General features: G+C 48.7%; 2 protein-coding genes across 2 annotated transcripts; both read left to right on the top strand.

Moving 5' to 3' along the window:
* The first annotated feature begins 599 nt into the window (after positions 1-599).
* On the top strand, positions 600-15,904 carry LOC308319115 (acidic mammalian chitinase-like). Its single transcript, XM_080768974.1, has 10 exons — positions 600-630; positions 904-933; positions 1,029-1,230; positions 1,618-1,674; positions 1,797-1,962; positions 10,176-10,300; positions 11,106-11,229; positions 11,572-11,757; positions 12,157-12,279; positions 15,837-15,904. Exons 1-10 carry the CDS (start codon positions 606-608, stop codon positions 15,861-15,863), a joined length of 1,065 nt encoding a protein of 354 aa, XP_080625100.1. The 5' UTR covers positions 600-605; the 3' UTR covers positions 15,864-15,904.
* On the top strand, positions 15,901-25,942 carry LOC308318751 (acidic mammalian chitinase-like; the record flags this gene model as incomplete). Its single annotated transcript, XM_080768377.1, has 11 exons — positions 15,901-15,925; positions 16,199-16,228; positions 16,323-16,527; positions 16,945-17,001; positions 17,124-17,289; positions 19,480-19,535; positions 21,114-21,300; positions 22,294-22,332; positions 24,316-24,446; positions 25,251-25,374; positions 25,721-25,942. 11 exons carry the CDS (start codon positions 15,901-15,903, stop codon positions 25,940-25,942), a joined length of 1,242 nt encoding a protein of 413 aa, XP_080624503.1.
* Between the last annotated feature and the right edge of the window lie 1,082 nt (positions 25,943-27,024).

Here is a 27,024-nt window from a genome sequence, read left to right on the forward strand (position 1 = left end):
TCAATAATTTTGCTGCCTCCTGCATTATGTGACATTTAGAAACCGGTGGTACGCAGGACGGTCGGGTGATTTCCAACGAGCGCTTCCAAACTCCACGCTGCTCAATGTTTTGCCACTCAGTCTAGATGAGGAAAGAAAGAAAGAAAGAAAGTTACTCTGTTTACCCAGCTAAGCTCAAGAACTTGTTTACAGCCAGGCCCTGCTCATAGAACATTTTATGGTAGGGGTTCAATCTTCAAGGGCACTTCAGCGGTGGTAATTTTAACGTGCCGTGCGTGCTCCTTTAAAAAAAAAAAAACGTCTTTCTGGCCTTGACAGCCCATACTGTACATCCAAGCAGAAAAGTACTAACTGATTGCATTGTGTGGTGGAATGTGTACAAACCTGTATAACCTTCATTTGACTTCTAATTGTCTGCTAATCATATCATTGTTGAATAACACTTCAATTGAAGCCAATGGAAAACAGAAAAGGGCAATTAACTCCTGACCAAACAAATTATTTATCAGAATAACAAAGCCAGATCAAACATGTTTTACAGATATGGAGAGGAACAGAAGGTATATAAGAGGCTTCTGGCCTTCAGTTAGTTGTACAGACGCACCATGGGAAAGCTTCTCATCTTCGTTGGTAAGTCGAGAAATTGCTGTTGAGGAGGAAATTAACTGTATCTTTATAGATTTACCATGAAACAGATCTACTTTTCTGCTCGAAACTGTTGTTTAACAGTATGATCCATATAGTAACTGATGAAAGTAGAAGGATTTATGTGTCATAATAGATGAATAACCGGAGGATAAATCTTAGTGCTTGTCCTTACTGACCCAACCACCACTCCTTTTCCAATCTCTCTCTCTCTCTCTCTCTCTCTCTCTCTCTCTCTCTCTCTCTCTCTCTCTGCAGGACTGGCTCTCCTGCTGCATGTGCAGCTAGGTAAGACTCGGTCCGCTTGGTGTGTTTTACTCTCAAACGGCAAAAAAACAAAAACATCAACAACAAGCCCTTATTTTGTCACTCGTCCCTTGCAGGATCCTCCTACATCCTCTCGTGTTACTTCACCAACTGGGGACAGTACCGTCACGGTGCTGGGAAGTTCATCCCCGACTACATCGACCCGTGTCTCTGTGACCACATCGTCTATGCCTTCGCTGGGATAGAAAACAACATGATCACGACCACTGAGTGGAACGATGAGAAGCTCTATGTACAGCTCCAGATAAAAAAAAATGAGTGAGCACACACACACACACGCACACGCACGCACACACACACACACACACACACACACACACACACACACACACACACACACTATCTAAGGCTATGTTTTTAATCTCCCAGTTGACGTGATGCTTCTTTACACTTTCTTTCTTGAGCTGCAGCCTCCGGGGCTGCTGTTGTGGCTTTTTATCAAGCTATAACATTTGCATGTCATTTTTAGATTTGAACCACTTTAACCATTAGTTCATATACTTTGGCTGTTCAAAAATAGCAGATATACAACCGCGTATAGCGTGTCACTTCTATCTATTCTACATCTATTCTATCCTACGTATCAGGCTGACGCAAAGGTGTGAGGACTCAAAGTGATTTACATTTTTGTTTTATTTTGTCCAGGAACCCCTCTCTGAAGACCCTGCTGTCCGTTGGTGGATGGAACGTAGGAACTTCTCAGTGAGTATTAAACATGAAACCTCAGATACTGTAAAGGCACTCTTTCTTTGACTCTTTTGGATGAATCTCTCTCTCTCTCTCCCTCTCTCTCTCTCTCTCCCTCCCCCCCTCCCTCCCCCCAGGTTCACATCCATGGTGTCCAGTGCTGCTAACCGTCAGACCTTCATCCAAAGCACGATCAAGTTCCTGCGTCAGCACGGCTTTGATGGTCTGGACATCGACTGGGAGTACCCAGGCTCTCGTGGCTCCCCACCTGAGGACAAGGCTCGCTTCACCGTCCTGTGTCAGGTCAGCCTTCTAGCATGTTACAAGATAACGCAAGTTACGAATGTAACTATGGTTATGTGAATTCCTGGATGACTGCCAGTAGGCAGTAAACAATAGTGAATATGCCCTCTCGCACTCCGCGCAGGTCTTAATCGAAAAACGAGCTCAAGGACGACCCAGCCATAGGCTCAAAGGGCGCCTTGCTCAATGCCTGCAGGACCAGAGGCAGGTCCCATGTTGCAGTATGCCTCACCCTAGGGGGGCGTAACCTCTTGGCACCACGCAGAAACTGTGTCACCCAGTAATGCGCACCAACTGACCTGCCATCAATATGGCTATGATTGAAGGATATAGCGGCCATGTGCACCTTCAAGGTGGAGGCTGCACGGCCGGCATCAAGTAGACACTGTAGATAATGTAGTACGTGTTGTATAGGGCAAGAGACCGGGTCCAGACCCCTGTCGCTGCACCATGATGAGAAAGCAGCCCAGCAATTCGAGTACACCAACCTTGTGGAAGGGGCCCACATATTGAGGGGCCTAGCCCACTCAAGAGTGACTGATCCCTTTCAGTGGCCATACCCAAAGCTGAAGGAGGATCGGCGATGGATGCCACACCTTCCCGTCCAGCTGGGACAGGAGGTCTATCCTCGCTGGAAGCTGCCATGGCTCCCCGTCCAACAGACTGAGGAGCGTTGAATACCATGTTCTCGAGGGCCACCTGGGGGCCACCAAGAGAACTTTGTGATCTGACGATCTCACCCTGTGAAGCACAGGCAACAACAGGGGGATCGGGGGAAATGCATAAAGGAGCGCTCTCGGCCAAGCGCTGGCGAGAGCGTCCATCCCGAGTGGGGCACTGGTCTCTTTCAGGCTGAACCACCAAGGACAATGAGTCGTGCCTTCTGAGGCGAATAGATCTACGTAGGCTACCCCGTGTCGATCCCAAATCAATTGTACCACCTGGGGGTGCAATCTCCACTCCCCAGGGGGCAGTCTCTGACGAGACAGATAGTCTGCCACAGAGTTTGCTCTGCATGGCAGGTGCATAGCCCTCATTGAGGAAAATAGAGGATAAGCCCACGTCCACAGGCGATGGGCTTCCCTCAGGGACTCCAGAGACCTGGTCCCTCCCTGGTGGTTGACATGAAACACCACTGAGGTGCTGTCCGTCCGAATGAGCACGTGCTTCCCCCTGAGAAAGGGCAAGAAGTGCTTCAGCGCCAAGGAAACAGTCCGGAGTTCTAACACATTGATATGGAGTCCTCTCCATCGAGAGCACCATAGCCCCTGGACTGACCTCTTCTGCCATACCGCGCCCCAACCTTGAGGCGAGGCATCTGTTGTCACCACCTCTCGTCTCGCCGGGACCGAGCCGAGAGGGACTCCACTCAGCAGAAATGCATTGTCCCGCCAACGGCGGAGATAACCAAGGCACCTGCGAGTGACTCTGACCTTGACTGCCCTGTGTAGACAGGGGTCCATGTGAAGGCCATTGAACCACCTCTGTAATGGGCGTAGATGCAACAGCCCCAGAGGAGTGATTGCTGAGACTGCGGTCAGCATGCCGAGCAGTCTGAGCCATGTTAGGACGGTCAACCTCGCCCCCAGGCGGAAAGACCGCAGGAGGTTCTGAATTCTCTCCACCCTCTGTACAGTCGGTCGTGCCTGCATCGATACCGAAGCTAGGGACATGCCGAGGAAGGTGGTCTGTTGCGTTGGGAGCAACGAGCTCTTTTCGAGGTTTACGGTCATGCCCAGTGCCTCGACGTGAGCGAGGACTCTGGACGTCACCTGTTCCGCCTCCCTGAACGAGGGGGCGCAAATGAGCCAATCGTCTAGGTAGGGAAGTATCTTCACTCCCGACAGGCATAGCGACGTTAAGGCTGCCCTCATACACCTTGTGAAGATGCGGGGAGCCAGAGACAGGCCGAACGGTAGAACGGCAAACTGGTAGACTTTGCCTTGAAAGGCAAAGCGGAGGTACTTTCTGTGCTCTGGATGTATGGGCACATGAAAGTAGGCATATTTGAGGTCTATTGTGGTGAACCACTCCCCCTGTGTGATAGCCTGTAGGACGTCGACTGTGCGAAGCATCCGAAATGGAAGGACCTTGAGGTGCACATTTAACCCTCTTAGGTCTAGTATAGGCCTGAGAGACCCATCTTTCTTTGGGATCAGAAAGTAGGTGGAGTAGAACCCCTCGTTCTGTGAACGTGGGTGAACTATTGTTATTGCTCGTTTGTCCAAGAGTTTGGTCAGCTCTTGAGACAAACACTGGGCCTTCACGGGGTCTGTGACTGAAGTCACCCTGACCCGTGAAGGTGGTGGGGGTCGGCGGCGGAATTGCAACCTGTAACCTTGGGACATTGTTGTAACGACCCATGCATCTCTGGCATGGTCTGCCCAGTAATTCAGGTGCTGCTGTGAAAAGACCCTCAGGCTGTGCCTGGGGGGTTATTTGGGTACTTGGGGGGGCGCCGGCTATGCCCTCGCCCACGCTGGGGCTGGCGAGGCCGCTGCCCACCTCTGGGCTGATGTTGCCCTCGGCCTGCCGCCACCTGGTCACGTTGCCAGGTCTGCGGCTGAGGATTCAAGTAGCCCAGGCGTCGCGGAACCCGTGCGCCACGTGGCTTAGAGGGTCGACCGGGTGGTGCCATCGAGCCTCTGGCCCGTTGACCCCAGTCCTCTGAAGCCTGCCTTGACTGCTGCCTACGCTGCAGTGCCTCGGTTGCCTCCGGGCCAAACAACTGGCCCGGCACCACCGGAAGCTTCCGTAACGCCTGTCTGCAGCTGTCAGACATAGGCGCCTGTGCAAGCCACACCTGACGTCGTGTCACGACCAAGGTGGACATCAAACGGCGAAGTTCGCTTGTCATTAAGGCGAAGGACTCCAGAGCCACATCATTAAAGTCGCCCAACTCACTCCCTGGCCCACTCTCCAAGATCTTGGACTGGGCGAGGAGGAGCACAGATAGAGAGTTCCCCAAACGGGCCATTGTGGCAGCAGAACCATATGCCTTTGTCAGCAGGTCGTCAGTGACTGCACACTGCGCACTGGGACAGCGGGTTCTTGCCTTTAGTGCCTCATCTGGAGAGAGAACCAGCGCCGCAATGCACTGGTCTACAGGAGGCATGCGAACCAGTCCATGCACTTCTGCCTTGTCCATAGAGGCCAGGGTCCTTGCATCCTTGCCTCGGTGGGCAGATGCACCCGGCTCAGCCCAGCACTCCTTCAGCTGATTTAGGTAGTCAGGCGAGGGTGGGACAGCAAAGGGTGGCATTTTAGCGGCGGCAGCCCGTTTGAAGAACGGGTTACTCGCCCCACGAGCGGCTGACGGGTCGTCCAGCTCAATCTTAGCTAGGGCAGCACGCAGCGTTGAACGCAATGTGCAGGGCCCGATCCCCAGCTCAGTGCTTCCCGAGCTTCTGCGGGAAGTCCCTGAGCCATCCTCAGCCTGCACACTATCCACCTGGGGATCACCCTGATCCAGGGGGTCCCCCCTGGGGATATCATCCTCGTCATGGAACATGGAGTCTGAAGCTCCAATTGACATGGCGTCATAGTCATAATCATAATCTAATTCTAGATCATCATCGCCCTCCGGCTCCTGGACCGCCTGTGGCGGGTGAGGCAGTGGCCGTACCATTGCCTTAAGGTACTCTATTTCAGCCCGCAAATCATCCATTTCATGGCGATATGGAGCAGTCGTGACAGCCGCCGTTGACCTCTTCCGGGCCAGGTGACCGCGCTCTGCGCGAGACCCGCGTTTGCGCTTCACCTCCCCATCAGCAGGGACCCCAGAAGGTGGGAGGTTTCCCTTGAACAGGAGGTTCTCCACCTCACACAGCCTAGCCTCTCTCACAGAGAGTGGTAGGGTGCTACAGTTCATACATGCTTTGTCAGTCAGGGCTTCCCTGAGGTGACCGACACCCAAGCATGTCGGACACAAGTCATGTCCATCGTCGACTTGGAGCTGAGTGCTACAGGACGTACACGCCATAGCTCAGTAGTCTCAAGCCAGTTGTAGAGCCAGGCAATACCAGCGAGAACTGTACAATCACAGAACGCGTCAGTAACCTCCAGCAAACAGAACAGCTAACTGGTCAGGCTAAGATGGCCTGCTGTTAACTTTATGTCAATTAGATACCTAACTGGGCAATCCCAGCGAGGGCTGTGCAGCCACAGAACGCGTGGGAACCTCCAGTAACCAAAGTTATTATTATTTTTAAACAAATTAAGTTATTTCGATTAATCAATTAATTAATTAATTAGATTAACCATCAACCAAAAAATGTCAATCGGACATTCAACTAGGTAATCCCAGCGAGGACTGTGCAGGCACAGAACGCGTGGGAACCTCCAGATTAATTAATTAATTAGATTAATCATCAACCAAAAATGTCAATCGGACCTTCAACTAGGCAATCCCAGCGAGGACTGTGCAGGCACAGAATGCGTGGGAACCTCCAGTAATCTGAATTTATATCTGTTCTTAATAAAATTAAGAATGAAATATAGTTGAATTATTAACAACCAATTATAACTAAACTAGGTTAATTAGGCGAGTGCTGTGGGAACCCAGCAGCACACGGCCAACACCCAGTGTGTGGAGGAAGCCCTTTAACAACACTATGAGTGTTTGTAGCTAGGGATCCTCAAGACAAACAAAGAGAAATGGTGATAATTTGACAACCACAGCCTTGAGAGGACAACAATTTGCGCTCTCGGCAACCGCCACAGGCAGGATGTCAACACCACGACACATATAGATAGATCTTTATTTGTCATTGCAACGTGTACAACGAATTTAAAAGTGCCAACCAATCAGTGCATTATATCACAAACAACCTATACAAGCTAAAACAAAACACACATGACTTCCTGTTATTGCACAACCCCAGCAGCATAATGCACAAACATGTAATTCCATCTATTATCGCACAACAACAAACCCTTATTGTACTTTAAGATAGCAGATAAAAAAAACTAAAAGTGTCACAGTAACAGATCATTTTTTAGCAGCATTGAGTGCAACTACCGCTGTGGGATAGAAGCTATTACTGAATCTGTTGGTCTTGGACTTGATCACTCTGTACCGTCTGCCTGATGGCAGCAGTTCAAACAGTGAGTGAGCGGGGTGGGAAGTGTCTGTCATAATGTTCAGAGTTTTTTTATGACAGCGGTCTCTGTGTAGTTCTTCCAGTGTGGGGAGAGGGCAGCCAACGATCTTCTGTGCTGTATTTATGACCCCCTGGAGCTTTTTCCTCTGCGCCACTGTACAGCTGGTGTACCACACACATATACAGTACGTCAGTATGCTCTCTATGGAGCACCGATAAAAGGACACCAGCAGTCTCTGTGTGATGTTGTTCCCCCTGAGCACCCTCAGGAAGTAGAGTCGCTGCTGGGCCTTCTTCAGCAGCTCAGAGGTGTTTGTGCTCCAGGTCAAGCCCTCCTCCATGTGGACTCCTAGAAACCGGCAAGAGGACACCCTCTCCACACAGTCCCCATTTATGAACAGGGGTGGAATTACAGTTTTTTTCCTCCTGTAGTCTATGACCAGCTCCTGGGTCTTGGACGTATTCAAGAGCAGATTGTTTTCTCTGCACCAGTCTGTCAGCTGCACTACCTCATCCCTGTAGGCAGACTCATCTCCCTTGGAGATGAGCCCTACTACTGTGGTGTCATCCGCGAACTTCACCAAGGTGTTGCTGCGGTGGGCGGGGGTACATTGGTGAGTGTAGAGGGTGTAGAGCAGCGGGCTCAGCACACAGCCCTGTGGGGAGCCGGTACTGAGGCTGAGGGACGTTGATAGATGCTGTCCCACTCTCACCCTCTGACTGCGACCAGACAGAAAGCTCTTGATCCACATGCAGGTGTTATGTGGAAAACCCAGTTCTCCCAGTACGTCCACCAGTCTGTTGGGGAGGATGGTGTTGAAAGCAGAGCTAAAGTCCACAAAGAGCATCCGCGCGTAGCTCCCCTGCTGCTCCAGGTGGGACAGTGCAGCATGGAGGGCTGTGGCTACGGCGTCCTCTGTGGATCTATTTGCCCTGTAAGCGAACTGGTGGGGGTCAAAGCCACGGGGCAGGAGTGATGTGATGTGACCCCGGACCAGCTTCTCAAAGCACTTCATCACCACTGGTGTGAGTGCGACTGGCCGGTAGTCATTTAGACTGGAGATGTTGCGCTTCTTGGGCAGGGGGACTATGGTGGAGGATTTCAGACAGAGTGGGACAGTGGACTGGGCGAGGGACTGGTTGAAGATCCTGGTGAAGACCCCAGCCAGCTGGTCCGCGCAGTCCTTCAGTACACGTCCAGTGACGCCGTCAGGACCCGCAGCCTTCCTCGGGTTGATGGCCCGCAGCGTGCACCTCACCTCGTGCTCCTCCACTGTGAAGGTGAAGCTGCTGTGGACCATGGGGTGTGACGTTGCTGCCTCCGGTGGCTCTGCCTCAAAGCGGGCAAAGAAGATGTTTAGCTCCTCTGCCAACGAGACGTCCCCCTCGACAGCTCCGACGGTAGTCCTGTAGTTGGTAAGATGCTGGACTCCCTGCCACACCTGCCTGCTGTTGTTGCTGTCCAGATGGTCCTCGATCTTCCTCCTGTAGTCGGCCTTGGCCTCTCTGATGCCTCTCCTCAGGTTCGTTCGGGCTGTGCTGTAATTAGCCCTACCCTCGGACCTGAAGGCGGTGTTCCTCTCCTTCAGCAGCCGCTGGACCTCCCTGGTCATCCAGGGCTTCTGGTTGGGGTAGACCCGGATGCGTTTGTCCACTGTGACATTGTCTGTACAATTTTTTATATAGCACAGAACACTCTGTGAACACATTCAGGTCCTGGTGTTCAAAAACATCCCAGTTGGTCCTGTCGAAGCAGTCCTGCTCAGAGGCATCCTCAGGCCAAGTTTTGACAGTTTTTGTAATGGTGGGGGCAGTTTTCCTTCGGGGGGCATATGCAGGAATTAAAAGCAGGGACATATGGTCAGACTTGCCCAGGTGCGGTAGTTGTTTTGCCCTGTAGCCAAGTTTGATGTTAGAGTAGACCTTATCCAGAGTGTTAGCTCCTCTCGTAGCACATTTAACATGCTGGTGGAATTTGGGGAGTGCTGCTTTTAAATCCGCCTGGTTAAAGTCCCCCGCTACGATGTGTACAGCGTCAGGATGTCTGCTCATCTGGCTGCTAATGCTGCCATGTAACTGTCCGATAGCCGCGCTAGCATTAGCATTCGGTGGAATGTAAACAGCTGTTGTCATGACAACGGTAAACTCTCTAGGCAAGTAGAAGGGTCTGCATTTCACAGTCACATACTCCAGGTTCGGGCAGCAGTGACTGTCTACAATCACTGTATTTGTACACCAGTTGTTATTGACGTACATACAAAGCCCCCCTCCTTTGCTCTTACCTGAGTTCTCCGTCCTGTCATGACGCTGTGCGGTGTAGCCTGTCATCTCGATAGCGGAGTCCGGTATGAGTGAGTGAAGCCAAGTCTCCGTGATCAACATGATGCAACAGTCCTTCACGGTTTTGTTCGCTGAAGTCTGTAGCCTCAATTCATCCATCTTGTTAGCGAGGGATCTGGCGTTTGTGATGAAAAGACTGGGAAGCGGTGGTTTGAGCGGCTGCCTCCGTAGCCTGACTAGCACGCCAGCCCTGCAGCCCCGCTTCTGCCTCCTCTCTCCGCGCCGCCTTCGCCTCCTCCCGGCGGGGATAGTAAACCATACAGAGCCGGGGCTCCTTGCGATGTCCGCCGGTGTGTTGTGCAAATACACAACAAGCCATACAAAGCACCGACCGGGAGAGCACTGAGCCGCAGCAGCTGTGTGCGCGGCCATAGTGCCATTCCTGTCATCGGGGCAAAGATACAGAACAGGCAGACAGGACTTTTTTACACTCCTATAGTGTCTTAACAACTCTTTGGACTTGCAATTACAGAACTGATGTACAGATTCTAGGAGCTAAACATACCCACGATACTCACGTCAGGTAGCGAGAAGTTCAAAGAGGCCGGGTGTGGGCTGTCACGTGCTTATATAGCCTACCGGGACGCACGGGCAGCCTACACGTCACATGACTTTGTTTATATTAAGACTCGACCTGCGCGGAGCGCGAGAGGGCATATTCACTATTGTTTACTGCCTACTGGCAGTCAGTAAGGAATGAAACATAACCACATTAATGGCACCTTGAAATGTTGGAAATCTTTCTCTTCACCACCTCCTGTCTCTCTGCAGGAGCTCTTGGCTGCCTTCGAGGCTGAAGTTCACGGACAGAACGCACCTCGTCTGATGCTCACCGCTGCCGTACCTGCCGACAAGGGAGTGATCGACCTTGGATACGAAGTTTCCCAGCTCGGAGTGTCAGTATAGATAACACACAAACATACAAACAAGTATTTGGCTGCATGGGCATTATAGGCTATATGAGTGTTTGTGTCTGTTGAGCTCCTACAATTTTCAAATGCTTCCGTCATACAGTCTGGTGCAACGAAAGCTCTGAATATGATGTGACGCCTCCTTCCCCGCTGATACGATTCGTCTTTACAGTCGCTCAGAATCAGAAATCGATCTTCACCGAAATGACAATTTAAAGGCGGGACACTTCATCCTTTTTGCAAGAAAAAAATAATATGTTAATGACGTTTAGAAGCTTTAGAACACTTTCCTGGGGGTCTTTATGTGTGTAATATGTGGTTTTAGATATTTTAGATTGTAGCAGTGAGCCCAGTGTCTCTGATGTCATGGACACTGGGCTCACTTCCTTCCTGGACTACAATTCCCATAATACTTTGGTGCACTGCTCCTCCTTGTGGATAGGGCAGGTCTGTCTTACTGAGACCACATGTAGTCCAGGAAGTAAGTGATCCCAGTGTCCATGACATCAGAGACACTGGGCTTACTGCTACAATCTAAAATAAAGTGTTCTAAAGCTCCTAAATGTCATTACCATATATTTTTTTGCAAAAAGGGTGAAGTGTCCCTTTAATAAATAGCATCCTTTAAGCAGTTTCCCCAGACAATGTGCGGTCGGTGCGGGACCTTAAAAAAAAAAGAAAATGATATCATAGATTTCGGAAAACAATTGGACCTTCCTGGTTGTCCTATGCACTTTCACTAATATTTTCTTCAAATCCCCCTGACTCCTGTGCATCCTTTCATCACCAGTGTCCTGGACTACTTCCATGTGATGACCTACGACTTCCACGGCCCCTGGGCGCACGTTACTGGAGAGAACAGTCCTGTGTGGCAGGGCCCAGCTGACAAGGGTGCCATGATGTACTTCAACGTGGTGAGTGTGGAGGTTCCTCCACATTCAAAATGTGAACACTGAACCCCATTGGTTCCTAGTACGGACCCGGACCGCGACAGACCGCTTTGAAGCCACGTTTTCGGCAAAATTAAATCCGATGGCGGCGGGCATCTTCAGAGCAGAATCCCGAGAAACATACCGAATTTCATAATTAACCTCGTCGCCATGAAACCACGGCACCGCAGGTTATCATAATTATCATTAATACAAGGATGGAAGATGGTAGTAGACGACTCACCACTGTGTTCAAGGACAGCACGGGGGAAAATAAATGTGTGCTGAAAGGCTATGCTGTATATTGTTTCCTTGTCCATATTATAGAACTACGCTATGAACTACTGGAAGAACCAGGGCGCCCCAGCTGAGAAGCTGCTCGTTGGTTTCGCCACCTACGGTACCACCTTCAAACTGGCTTCCTCTTCCAACACCGGTATCGGTGCTCCAAGCACTGGACCGGGACCTGCAGGTCAATTCACCGCCACGCCTGGAACCTGGGCCTACTATGAGGTATTTAACTCACCCTGGAACCTGGGCCTACTATGAGGTAACGCTAATGGTTACCTTGGTTTCTTCTTTTTGTGTCAAAACAAGCTAGATTTGCCTCATTTTCAAAAACGAAAAGTCCTCGCTTACGAAAAGTATGTTTTCTTACTGTACATTTATATTTTATATTCGCGGTCGCCGTTAAATATCAGATGTTTTCTTCTAGGTGGAAATGTAGGCAAAAGGTGACGTGCATTGACCAAAACAAACTGCACATAAATAGACTTGTACAGCCATGTCAGAGGCAGAGATTGTACACTCCAGTCTCCAGTGCAACAAGGTTTTGCGTTCTATATAGAAACTAATACATATACAGTATAGATTTCACATTTGTTTCTAATGGCTTGTCTCTGCTTCATTCAGATCTGCAGCTTCCTGAACCAGCAAGGAGTCACAGACGTCTGGGATGTCGCCCAGCAGGTGCCTTACGCCTACAACAGCCAGACCTGGGTTGGATTCGACAACGTTGTCAGCTATCAGGGCAAGGTGCATATAGCAGCATTTCACATAATCGCTCAGATTTGTAGACACTACTAGTTAGTTGCGCGAGCAGAGCGGCCGCAAGTACTGTATTCGGCTGCGTATGTCCGGGATCAGGGAATGTGTATTGTCTTTGGTGGCGTGTGTTGGTGGCGTCGTTCGGCCAATCAGGGATTGGGTGATGACGTAACTATGTATGTTTATCTAAAAACATGTGTGACATGTGTGGATGACGTAACAGATTCAAGTTATTTATGAGGGAGGAAGTTGACAAGCGTCAGATATAAGTTGCGTGCTCTGCTGGTGCACAAGTAGGCCATTCATGGCCAACTTGTGTGCGAAGCGCAAGGTGGCAGCTCGATAAGAGTGCATTTCTAGTTCCTGCTTTTGTTATTTATTTGAACGCACTGGTACAGGTCGGCTCGTACACTGTTACAGGTACATGGTTAACTGGTTACTGTTAACTGGTACAGGTTGGCTGGCTGAAGAGGAGTGGTTTTGGTGGAGCCATGGTCTGGACTCTTGACCAGGACGACTTCAGTGGCAATTTCTGTGGCATGGGACCAAATCCTCTGATCAACGTCCTAAGGAATGGCCTGGGAGTATTCCCTCAGTATCCCTATTGCACTCATGTGATCCCTATCGCCCGTTGAGAAACATTACTTCTAGAAGTTCAACCTTTTTTAGGTGTTAAAGGTGTGCCCCAGGGGTCAACTTTAGGACCACTTCTGTTTTCTATTGATGTGAACAATCTGCCATCAATTTCTAGACAGTTTTTCCCAGCTTTATGCCGATAATACGGTCATCTACACATCTAACTCCTTCAACTGTGTTAAATAGCGTTTGAGGTAAATATGATAATTTAAATAAATACATTTAAAAACCAGTAGAAGCCAGTGCTTGTGTCTTTTGATATGTAAAGGTGTCCATGGAAGTCTGTCGTATACATTATGCAATGGTGTGTGAGAAAAGGACAGCCAAGGACAAATCGACAGTCTATTGTATGCAGTGTTAAGTGGACCAAGATCAGATTTTGAGGCATTTTGATAAACCACATCACAATAGTCGAATAGTGGAAGTACTAATAAAGCCAGTTTCTTGCGTACACTGAGTGAAAAGCAGTTTCTGGATCTATATAAAGCATTTATTCCGAAGTTAACCTTTTTTTAATATGAGATTTGATTGCGAGTTCTGGGTCCAACCAGACGGTGAGATATTTAATGTTGTCAGCTTTTTGCAAAGCCGTGCCATCATTACTGCTTATAGTAAAGGAATCTGTTATGGATTTGAGTCTGGTGGCCCCATTTTGAATGTCCGTTTTACACTGGGGTAAGACATAAATTGGCCTCGGTCTGCGCACAATGGTATTATAGAAGCCTTATCGTCCCGTGTTGAACGCACACACGTATGGCATACGGTGTTCCTGAATATTTTAGCATTGTGGGAGTGTCCATATGTTAATTATTTTAGTTTTGCGCAATTTGCTATTAAGCCCCTTGACCTAGAAACACTCAGCGCATAACGATTAGACGTGGGTCTGACCATCTCATAAACGCAAAAAGCAATGTTTGATTTTACACTTGAGCGGCTCTGGGAGGGTTGCCAAGTCTGTTTATTATAAGTGGCTTCTTTTTCTGTAAAGTTGCTTGTAAATATTGGTAGTTGTGGTTGCTTTTCTTGTTTCTAAAGTGGTTATTTGAGCTTTTCTCCTAATGTTGTTTAAACCAGTGATCCTCACACAGCACATTCCCATGTCAAGGATCCCCAGATGAATGCATTTGCCCAACTAAGGACGGCTAATCCAAAAATGTAATTACATTTTTCCAAGATTACTTTTGAAAATAGCAGATATACCAGCTCACAATGCATCACATTCATTCATTAAAACTATGAACTCTGACTGCAGGCGGATATATAATGATCATTATAACAATGTGCAAGAAAATATTTAAAAAGATGGAAGAACTTTATATTTGTGGACAATCAAAATATGTTTTTTATTTTAATGTGGTGTCATTAAAATTAATCTGGATATGGCAGACTCACCATCTAGAAAATAAAAACATGGCACTTCATTTAAAATAGGTTACAGACCCCTGTTATATGCGCTTATTTTGGGATTCTTTTTATAGACCTATTTACTTGTTTCTATGAGACATGGCAACAGCTCTTTGGATGCGTCTTTTTATTGTGAAATGTTGAGATTAGAAACGGCCCTAATTCTTTCATTTCTCAACCTTAAAAAAATCTCCATAATCCTTGGGAAGTTTGCTTTCATACGCTGTATCACACTCGATTCAAGTCTTCTTCAATAAAATGCTACGAGCGAAGACCATATCCAAAGCATTACACACCACGCATTCAACTCATTACTCATTTCAAATATAATATAATTATAATTTAAATTAAAATATAATTTTACTGGTGTTTCTCAATAGAAACAAATTATTTTGAGGCATAAAGGTGACAGCATGCAGTGCAATAGGAATAATTAACCCAAATGTGACTAAGTCATATGTCATGTCTTCTATGGTGCCAGCCTGAAGAAATGTAATATAACGACCCCCAAAGTGCGCATTCCGTATGTCACATCAGCTGACTGGTAAAGAAAATAGTACGGACATGTTGATTGGGTAACTCTCAAACACGCCTTAAACACTCCCATGACTAATTCAAGGCCGTTTTGCGCACTCCACGGGGTGTCGAAAGCGCTTCTTAACATGCTTAAAATTGCTATATGACATACCCCACGCCCCCAGCTCATAAAACTGTAATGTCATATTATTGGAAGTGGTTAATCGACCCCTAGGACTAGTACCAAAAATCATAATAAACCACTTTGACTTATTAAGCATCATTTATAACGTAATTTATTATGTAAGAGCCAATTTTATCATATTTTCTTCATTTAATCCTAGACCTTTTTTTTCCATTAACTCTACAGTCAAATGAGGCATGGTTTCTGAATTGTGTGTGGTTTGCTTATCTTTGCTTATCATCCAGATAAAAAGAACATGAACAACTTGTTTCATGTTTTTTTATCTGTATGATAAGCAAAGATTGGCTACATTTGTGTTAATATGCATCAGTAGCCTTTCCATGTCTACTTTAGTCTAATTTATATACTCTTTTTTTAAATAATTTTATCCCACAATTTTGCTAATCATTTTTTCACCCAGTGTCAGTAAATCTGTAACAAATGTTTGAAATGTTTCCTGGGGGATTCATACATGTCTGGGTTCGATTCCCGCTGGAAACGATGTGGGTGCTGGGGGCGCGTTCTCACCTCTGTGTGTGTGTGCGTGCGTGCGTGCTCCTTTAAAAAAAAACTTCTTTCTGGCCTTGACAGCCCATACATCCAAGCAGAAAAGTACTAACTGATTGCATTGTGTGGTGGAATGTGTACATGTATAACCTTCATTTGACTTCTAATTGTCTGCTAATCATATCATTGTTGAATAACACTTCAATTGAAGCCAATGGAAAACAGAAAAGGGCAATTAACTCCTGACCAAACAAATTCTTTATCAGAATAACAAAGCCAGATCAAACATGTTTTACAGATATGGAGAGGAACAGAAGGTATATAAGAGGCTTCTGGCCTTCAGTTAGTTGTACAGACGCACCATGGGAAAGCTTCTCATCTTCGTTGGTAAGTCGAGAAATTGCTGTTGAGGAGGAAATTAACTGTATCTTTATAGATTTACCATGAAACAGATCTACTTTTCTGCTCGAAACTGTTGTTTAACAGTATGATCCATATAGTAACTGATGAAAGTAGAAGGATTTATGTGTCATAATAGATGAATAACCGGAGGATAAATCTTAGTGCTTGTCCTTATACTGACCCAACCACCACTCCTTTTCCAATCTCTCTCTCTCTCTCTCTCTCTCTCTCTCTCTCTCTCTCTCTCTCTCTCTGCAGGACTGGCTCTCCTGCTGCACGTGCAGCTAGGTAAGACTCGGTCCGCTTGGTGTGTTTTACTCTCAAACGGCAAAAAACCAAAAACATCAACAACAAGCCCTTATTTTTCACTCGTCCCTTGCAGGATCCTCCTACATCCTCTCGTGTTACTTCACCAACTGGGGACAGTACCGTCACGGTGCTGGGAAGTTCATCCCCAACAACATCGACCCGTGTCTCTGTGACCACATCGTCTATGCCTTCGCTGGGATAGAAAACAACATGATCACGACCACTGAGTGGAACGATGAGACGCTCTATGTACAGCTCCAGAATATCAAGTGGATTGAGTGAGCACACACACACACACACACACGCACACGCGCACACACACACACACACACACACACACACACACACACACACACACACACACACACACACACACACACACACACACACTATCTAAGGCTATGTTTTTAATCTCCCAGTTGACGTGATGCTTCTTTACACTTTCTTTCTTGAGCTGCAGCCTCCGGGGCTGCTGTTGTGGCTTTTTATCAAGCTATAACATTTGCATGTCATTTTTAGATTTGAACCACTTTAACCATTAGTTCATATACTTTGGCTGTTCAAAAATAGCAGATATACAACCGCGTATAGCGTGTCACTTCTATCTATTCTACATCTATTCTATCCTACGTATCAGGCTGACGCAAAGGTGTGAGGACTCAAAGTGATTTACATTTTTGTTTTATTTTGTCCAGGAACCCCTCTCTGAAGACCCTGCTGTCCGTTGGTGGATGGAACGTAGGAACTTCTCAGTGAGTATTAAACATGAAACCTCAGATACTGTAAAGGCACTCTTTCTTTGACTCTTTTGGATGAATCTCTCTCTCTCTCTCCCTCTCTCTCTCTCTCTCCCTCCCCCCCTCCCTCCCCCCAGGTTCACATCCATGGTGTCCAGTGCTGCTAACCGTCAGACCTTCATCCAAAGCACGATCAAGTTCCTGCGTCAGTACGGCTTTGATGGTCTGGACATCGACTGGGAGTACCCAGGCTCTCGTGGCTCCCCACCTGAGGACAAGGCTCGCTTCACCGTCCTGTGTCAGGTCAGCCTTCTAGCATGTTACAAGATAACGCAAGTTACGAATGTAACTATGGTTATGTGAATTCCTGGATGACTGCCAGTAGGCAGTAAACAATAGTGAATATGCCCTCTCGCACTCCGCGCAGGTCGAGTCTTAATATAAACAAAGTCATGTGAGGTGTAGGCTAGGGCTGCGAATCTTTAGGTGTCTCACGATTCGATTCGATTCCGATTCTTGGGGTGACGATTCGATTCAAAAACGATCTTTTCGATTTTTCCGATTCTCGATTCAAAAAAGATTTTTTCGATTCTAAAGCAGTTTTTTTTTTTAATTAAAAACAATTAAATATAATTTTAGCATGATCTACTCCAGTCTTCTGGCATGAAAGCAGAGTACATTTAGTACGAGTATGATTTAAACACACAAAGGTTAAATCCAAGAGTAAGAACATTATTTAGCTTGCACAAATTTGAACCAGTACAAAAGTTACAAAATCTCTTCTCACTCAATACCAGAACAATACATTAGTATTAAAACAGGTGTAAAATAAATACAATTGGCAGGCTTAGCTTAGCTGGTAGTAAATGCACTATGCAGAAACCCAGGCCATAATGCATTGCATGCACAGGTACATTTTTGGAAAATGAGAATCGATTCTGAATCGGACGGCATTAGAATCGCGATTCTAACTCGAATCGATTTTTTTTGACAGGCCTAGTGTAGGCTGCCCGTGCGTCCCGGTAGGCTATATAAGCACGTGACAGCCCACACCCGGCCTCTTAAGAATCTTCTCGCCCTGAAAGATTCCGAGTGACCGTTATTACTGGCAGTCATCCAGGAATTCACATAACCATAGTTACATTCGTAACTTGCGTTATGTTTCATTCCTTACTGACTGCCAGTAGGCAGTAAACAATAGTGGATGACTCATACCAGAAGTGTCACGAGGAATTGAACCCACCTACTAAACTGCCGTAGCAGCCAGTGGCAGGATCGCTGACGTCAGTGAGGATCCGGAGGCCACATCAAGGCGATAGAACCTCGAGAACGTGCAAGGGGCTGTCCAAGATGCCGCCGCACAGACGTCCGCCAGTGACACCCCTCTCATCGCCGCCCAGGAAGTGGCAATGCCCCTGGTAGAATGGCAGATGACCTAGAGGGGGCAGGTTTACCAGGTGCCTTTTTAATCGCATCCACCACCCAGTGGGATAGCCGCTGTTTAGACAGCGCGCCTCCTCTATTCTTTCCGCCGTAGCACACAAACAGTTGCTCTGAGCGTCTAATATCCCGTGTTGCCTGAATGTACAGTTGCAACGCGCGGACTGGACACAGTAAGTGGGCCCTTTCCTCCGCCTCGGATGTAAACGGGGGAGGATGGAATCCCGCCAACTCTATGGCCTGGTTAACATAATCGGGGGGCAGAACCTTATAGGCAAAAATGACACATTTGGCCAAAGTGTGACCCCAGTGCCGCCAGCCTTCCACCGAAGGCATGCGGGGCTAATAGAAAGTGCGTGGAGCTCACTCACACGCTTAGCTGTCGTAACCGCTAACAGAAAGGCGGTCTTAATCGATAACGAGCTCAAGGACGACCCAGCCATAGGCTCAAAGGGCGCCTTGCTCAATGCCTGCAGGACCAGAGGCAGGTCCCATGTTGCAGTATGCCTCACCCTAGGGGGGCGTAACCTCTTGGCACCACGCAGAAACTGTGTCACCCAGTAATGCGCACCAACTGACCTGCCATCAATATGGCTATGATTGAAGGATATAGCAGCCATGTGCACCTTCAAGGTGGAGGCTGCACGGCCGGCATCAAGTAGACACTGTAGATAATGTAGTACGTGTTGTATAGGGCAAGAGACCGGGTCCAGACCCCTGTCGCTGCACCATGATGAGAAAGCAGCCCAGCAATTCGAGTACACCAACCTTGTGGAAGGGGCCCTTGCATTCCGCAGGGTCTCACATATTGAGGGGCCTAGCCCACTCAAGAGTGACTGATCCCTTTCAGTGGCCATACCCAAAGCTGAAGGAGGATCGGCGATGGATGCCACACCTTCCCGTCCAGCTGGGACAGGAGGTCTATCCTCGCTGGAAGCTGCCATGGCTCCCCGTCCAACAGACTGAGGAGCGTTGAATACCATGTTCTCGAGGGCCACCTGGGGGCCACCAAGAGAACTTTGTGATCTGACGATCTCACCCTGTGAAGCACAGGCAACAACAGGGGGATCGGGGGAAATGCATAAAGGAGCGCTCTCGGCCAAGCGCTGGTGAGAGCGTCCATCCCGAGTGGGGCACTGGTCTCTGCCAGGCTGAACCACCAAGGACAATGAGTCGTGCCTTCTGAGGCGAATAGATCTACGTAGGCTACCCCGTGTCGATCCCAAATCAATTGTACCACCTGGGGGTGCAATCTCCACTCCCCAGGGGGCAGTCTCTGACGAGACAGATAGTCTGCCACAGAGTTTGCTCTGCATGGCAGGTGCATAGCCCTCATTGAGGAAAATAGAGGATAAGCCCACGTCCACAAGCGATGGGCTTCCCTCAGGGACTCCAGAGACCTGGTCCCTCCCTGGTGGTTGACATGAAACACCACTGAGGTGCTGTCCGTCCGAATGAGCACGTGCTTCCCCCTGAGAAAGGGCAAGAAGTGCTTCAGCGCCAAGGAAACAGTCCGGAGTTCTAACACATTGATATGGAGTCCTCTCCATCGAGAGCACCATAGCCCCTGGACTGACCTCTTCTGCCATACCGCGCCCCAACCTTGAGGCGAGGCATCTGTTGTCACCACCTCTCGTCTCGCCGGGACCGAGCCGAGAGGGACTCCACTCAGCAGAAATGCATTGTCCCGCCAACGGCGGAGATAACCAAGGCACCTGCGAGTGACTCTGACCTTGACTGCCCTGTGTAGACAGGGGTCCATGTGAAGGCCATTGAACCACCTCTGTAATGGGCGTAGATGCAACAGCCCCAGAGGAGTGATTGCTGAGACTGCGGTCAGCATGCCGAGCAGTCTGAGCCATGTTAGGACGGTCAACCTCGCCCCCAGGCGGAAAGACCGCAGGAGGTTCTGAATTCTCTCCACCCTCTGTACAGTCGGTCGTGCCTGCATCGATACCGAAGCTAGGGACATGCCGAGGAAGGTGGTCTGTTGCGTTGGGAGCAACGAGCTCTTTTCGAGGTTTACGGTCATGCCCAGTGCCTCGACGTGAGCGAGGACTCTGGACGTCACCTGTTCCGCCTCCCTGAACGAGGGGGCGCAAATGAGCCAATCGTCTAGGTAGGGAAGTATCTTCACTCCCGACAGGCATAGCGACGTTAAGGCTGCCCTCATACACCTTGTGAAGATGCGGGGAGCCAGAGACAGGCCGAACGGTAGAACGGCAAACTGGTAGACTTTGCCTTGAAAGGCAAAGCGGAGGAACTTTCTGTGCTCTGGATGTATGGGCACATGAAAGTAGGCATATTTGAGGTCTATTGTGGTGAACCACTCCCCCTGTGTGATAGCCTGTAGGACGTCGACTGTGCGAAGCATCCGAAATGGAAGGACCTTGAGGTGCACATTTAACCCTCTTAGGTCTAGTATAGGCCTGAGAGACCCATCTTTCTTTGGGATCAGAAAGTAGGTGGAGTAGAACCCCTCGTTCTGTGAACGTGGGTGAACTATTGTTATTGCTCGTTTGTCCAAGAGTTTGGTCAGCTCTTGAGACAAACACTGGGCCTTCACGGGGTCTGTGACTGAAGTCACCCTGACCCGTGAAGGTGGTGGGGGTCGGCGGCGGAATTGCAACCTGTAACCTTGGGACATTGTTGTAACGACCCATGCATCTCTGGCATGGTCTGCCCAGTAATTCAGGTGCTGCTGTGAAAAGACCCTCAGGCTGTGCCTGGGGGGTTATTTGGGTACTTGGGGGGGCGCCGGCTATGCCCTCGCCCACGCTGGGGCTGGCGAGGCCGCTGCCCACCTCTGGGCTGATGTTGCCCTCGGCCTGCCGCCACCTGGTCACGTTGCCAGGTCTGCGGCTGAGGATTCAAGTAGCCCAGGCGTCGCGGAACCCGTGCGCCACGTGGCTTAGAGGGTCGACCGGGTGGTGCCATCGAGCCTCTGGCCCGTTGACCCCAGTCCTCTGAAGCCTGCCTTGACTGCTGCCTACGCTGCAGTGCCTCGGTTGCCTCCGGGCCAAACAACTGGCCCGGCACCACCGGAAGCTTCCGTAACGCCTGTCTGCAGCTGTCAGACATAGGCGCCTGTGCAAGCCACACCTGACGTCGTGTCACGACCAAGGTGGACATCAAACGGCGAAGTTCGCTTGTCATTAAGGCGAAGGACTCCAGAGCCACATCATTAAAGTCGCCCAACTCACTCCCTGGCCCACTCTCCAAGATCTTGGACTGGGCGAGGAGGAGCACAGAGAGAGAGTTCCCCAAACGGGCCATTGTGGCAGCAGAACCATATGCCTTTGTCAGCAGGTCGTCAGTGACTGCACACTGCGCACTGGGACAGCGGGTTCTTGCCTTAAGTGCCTCATCTGGAGAGAGAACCAGCGCCGCAATGCACTGGTCTACAGGAGGCATGCGAACCAGTCCATGCACTTCTGCCTTGTCCATAGAGGCCAGGGTCCTTGCATCCTTGCCTCGGTGGGCAGATGCACCCGGCTCAGCCCAGCACTCCTTCAGCTGATTTAGGTAGTCAGGCGAGGGTGGGACAGCAAAGGGTGGCATTTTAGCGGCGGCAGCCCGTTTGAAGAACGGGTTACTCACCCCACGAGCGGCTGACGGGTCGTCCAGCTCAATCTTAGCTAGGGCAGCACGCAGCGTTGAACGCAATGTGCAGGGCCCGATCCCCAGCTCAGTGCTTCCCGAGCTTCTGCGGGAAGTCCCTGAGCCATCCTCAGCCTGCACACTATCCACCTGGGGATCACCCTGATCCAGGGGGTCCCCCCTGGGGATATCATCCTCGTCATGGAACATGGAGTCTGAAGCTCCAATTGACATGGCGTCATAGTCATAATCATAATCTAATTCTAGATCATCATCGCCCTCCGGCTCCTGGACCGCCTGTGGCGGGTGAGGCAGTGGCCGTACCATTGCCTTAAGGTACTCTATTTCAGCCCGCAAATCATCCATTTCATGGCGATATGGAGCAGTCGTGACAGCCGCCGTTGACCTCTTCCGGGCCAGGTGACCGCGCTCTGCGCGAGACCCGCGTTTGCGCTTCACCTCCCCATCAGCAGGGACCCCAGAAGGTGGGAGGTTTCCCTTGAACAGGAGGTTCTCCACCTCACACAGCCTAGCCTCTCTCACAGAGAGTGGTAGGGTGCTACAGTTCATACATGCTTTGTCAGTCAGGGCTTCCCTGAGGTGACCGACACCCAAGCATGTCGGACACAAGTCATGTCCATCGTCGACTTGGAGCTGAGTGTTACAGGACGTACACGCCATAGCTCAGTAGTCTCAAGCCAGTTGTATAGCCAGGCAATACCAGCGAGAACTGTACAATCACAGAACGCGTCAGTAACCTCCAGCAAACAGAACAGCTAACTGGTCAGGCTAAGATGACCTGCTGTTAACTTTATGTCAATTAGATACCTAACTGGGCAATCCCAGCGAGGGCTGTGCAGCCACAGAACGCGTGGGAACCTCCAGTAACCAAAGTTATTCTTATTTTTAAACAAATTAACCCCCTTGCCGCGATTGCCGAAAGTCTTCGGCAATTGAAGCCTAATTTTGATATTAACACTTGCCGCCATTGCCGTAGCCCTTCGGCAATTGTTGTTTTATAGTGCATTTGATCGATCGAGCCATAATGCTACTTACGTTAGCCGGTTAGCTAGCTGTGTTGTTAGCACAGCATTGGATCGTTCATCTTAGATCTTCGTCGCCATAAGAATCCATTCTATCCGTTTCTTTCAATCGCCTGTATCTCCTATTTCTTGTCCCAGATGGCATTTTTGGTCAAAACAGCGTTTCTTTGACGGCACGAGCCGACGTTGTGGAGGGCTAAAGTGTACGGGCAATGACGCGATCATGTAAACAAAGGTTGTCAAGGCAACGTAAACCTGGCAGGAATAAGACAACTTCCGGTTGAGGCAAAATGTGGCTTTTCAAAATAAAAGCTCAAATTAAAAAAATGCTGGCGTGAATTAGGTCCTAATTTATCAATAAATGGTGGCAGTCTAAGAGTTAAGTTATTTCGATTAATCAATTAATTAATTAATTAGATTAACCATCAACCAAAGAATGTCAGTCGGACATTCAACTAGGCAATCCCAGTGAGGACTGTGCAGGCACAGAACGTGTGGGAACCTCCAGATTAATTCATTACTTAGATTAATCATCAACCAAAAATGTCAATCGGACATTCAACTAGGCAATCCCAGCGAGGACTGTGCAGGCACAGAATGCGTGGGAACCTCCAGTAATCTGAATTTATATCTGTTCTTAATAAAATTAAGAATGAAATATAGTTGAATTATTAACAACCAATTATAACTAAACTAGGTTAATTAGGCGAGTGCTGTGGGAACCCAGCAGCACACGGCCAACACCCAGTGTGTGGAGGAAGCCCTTTAACAACACTATGAGTGTTTGTAGCTAGGGATCCTCAAGACAAACAAAGACAAATGGTGATAATTTGACAACCACAGCCTTGAGAGGACAACAATTTGCGCTCTCGGCAACCGCCACAGGCAGGATGTCAACACCACGACACATATAGTGTCTTAACAACTCTTTGGACTTGCAATTACAGAACTGATGTACAGATTCTAGGAGCTAAACATACCCACGATACTCACGTCAGGTAGCGAGAAGTTCAAAGAGGCCGGGTGTGGGCTGTCACGTGCTTATATAGCCTACCGGGACGCACGGGCAGCCTACACGTCACATGACTTTGTTTATATTAAGACTCGACCTGCGCGGAGCGCGAGAGGGCATATTCACTATTGTTTACTGCCTACTGGCAGTCAGTAAGGAATGAAACATAACCACATTAATGGCACCTTGAAATGTTGGAAATCTTTCTCTTCACCACCTCCTGTCTCTCTGCAGGAGCTGTTGGCTGCCTTCGAGGTTGAAGTTCAGGGCACCTCGCACCACGCACCTCGTCTGATGCTCACCGCTGCCGTACCTGCCGACAAGGGAGTGATCGACCTTGGATACGAAGTTTCCCAGCTCGGAGTGTCAGTATAGATAACACACAAACATACAAACAAGTATTTGGCTGCATGGGCATTATAGGCTATATGAGTGTTTGTGTCTGTTGAGCTCCTACAATTTTCAAATGCTTCCGTCATACAGTCTGGTGCAACGAAAGCTCTGAATATGATGTGACGCCTCCTTCCCCGCTGATACGATTCGTCTTTACAGTCGCTCAGAATCAGAAATCGATCTTCACCGAAATGACAATTTAAAGGCGGGACACGTCATCCTTTTTGCAAGAAAAAAATAATATGTTAATGACGTTTAGAAGCTTTAGAACACTTTCCTGGGGGTCTTTATGTGTGTAATATGTGGTTTTAGATATTTTAGATTGTAGCAGTGAGCCCAGTGTCTCTGATGTCATGGACACTGGGCTCACTTCCTTCCTGGACTACAATTCCCATAATACTTTGGTGCACTGCTCCTCCTTGTGGATAGGGCAGGTCTGTCTTACTGAGACCACATGTAGTCCAGGAAGTAAGTGATCCCAGTGTCCATGACATCAGAGACACTGGGCTCACTGCTACAATCTAAAATAAAGTGTTCTAAAGCTCCTAAATGTCATTACCATATATTTTTTTGCAAAAAGGGTGAAGTGTCCCTTTAATAAATAGCATCCTTTAAGCAGTTTCCCCAGACAATGTGCGGTCGGTGCGGGACCTTAAAAAAAAAGAAAATTATATCATAGATTTCGGAAAACAATTGGACCTTCCTGGTTGTCCTATGCACTTTCACTAATATTTTCTTCAAATCCCCCTGACTCCTGTGCATCCTTTCATCACCAGTGTCCTGGACTACTTCCATGTGATGACCTACGACTTCCACGGCCCCTGGGCGCACGTTACTGGAGAGAACAGTCCTGTGTGGCAGGGCCCAGCTGACAAGGGTGCCATGATGTACTTCAACGTGGTGAGTGTGGAGGTTCCTCCACATTCAAAATGTGAACACAGTGAACCCCATTGGTTCCTAGTACGGACCCGGACCGCGACAGACCGCTTTGAAGCCACGTTTTCGGCAAAATTAAATCCGATGGCGGCGGGCATCTTCAGAGCAGAATCCCGAGAAACATACCGAATTTCATAATTAACCTCGTCGCCATGAAACCACGGCACCGCAGGTTATCATAATTATCATTAATACAAGGATGGAAGATGGTAGTAGACAACTCACCACTGTGTTCAAGGACAGCACGGGGGGAAATAAATGTGTGCTGAAAGGCTATATGCTGTATATTGTTTCCTTGTCCATATTATAGAACTACGCTATGAACTACTGGAAGAACCAGGGCGCCCCAGCTGAGAAGCTGCTGGTTGGTTTCGCCACCTACGGTAACACCTTCAAACTGGCTTCCTCTTCCAACACCGGTATCGGTGCTCCAAGCACTGGACCGGGACCTGCCGGTCAATTCACCGCCACGCCTGGAACCTGGGCCTACTATGAGGTATTTAACTCACCCTGGAACCTGGGCCTACTATGAGGTAACGCTAATGGTTACCTTGGTTTCTTCTTTTTGTGTCAAAACAAGCTAGATTTGCCTCATTTTCAAAAACGAAAAGTCCTCGCTTACGAAAAGTATGTTTTCTTACTGTACATTTATATTTTATATTCGCGGTCGCCGTTAAATATCAGATGTTTTCTTCTAGGTGGAAATGTAGGCAAAAGGTGACGTGCATTGACCAAAACAAACTGCACATAGATAGACTTGTACAGCCATGTCAGAGGCAGAGATTGTACACGTCTCCAGTGCAACAAGGTTTTGCGTTCTATCTAGAAACTAATACATATACAGTATAGATTTCACATTTGTTTCTAATGGCTTGTCTCTGCTTCATTCAGATCTGCGACTTCCTGTACCAGCAAGGAGTCACAGACGTCTGGGATGTCGCCCAGCAGGTGCCTTACGCCTACAACAGCCAGACCTGGGTTGGATTCGACAACGTTGTCAGCTATCAGGGCAAGGTGCATATAGCAGCATTTCACATAATCGCTCAGATTTGTAGACACTACTAGTTAGTTGCGCGAGCAGAGCGGCCGCAAGTACTGTATTCGGCTGCGTATGTCCGGGATCAGGGAATGTGTATTGTCTTTGGTGGCGTGTGTTGGTGGCGCCGCTCGGCCAATCAGGGATTGGGTGATGACGTAACTATGTATGTTTATCTAAAAACATGTGTGACATGTGTGTGGATGACGTAACAGATTCAAGTTATTTATGAGGGAGGAAGTTGACAAGCGTCAGATATAAGTTGCGTGCTCTGCTGGTGCACAAGGAGGCCATTCATGGCCACCTTGTGTGCGAAGAAGCGCAAGGTGGCAGCTCGATGAGAGTGCATTTCTAGTTCCTGCTTTTGTCATTTATTTGAACGCACTGGTACAGGTTGGCTGGTACACTGTTACAGGTACAGGTTAACTGGTTACTGTTAACTGGTACAGGTTGGCTGGCTGAAGAGGAGTGGTTTTGGTGGAGCCATGGTCTGGACTCTTGACCAGGACGACTTCAGTGGCAATTTCTGTGGCATGGGACCATATCCTCTGATCAACGTCCTCCATAAGGGCCTGGGA

Source organism: Protomyctophum bolini (genome assembly GCF_963924005.1).
Source record: "Protomyctophum bolini genome assembly, chromosome: 7".
NCBI classification, from domain to species: Eukaryota; Metazoa; Chordata; class Actinopteri; order Myctophiformes; family Myctophidae; genus Protomyctophum; species Protomyctophum bolini.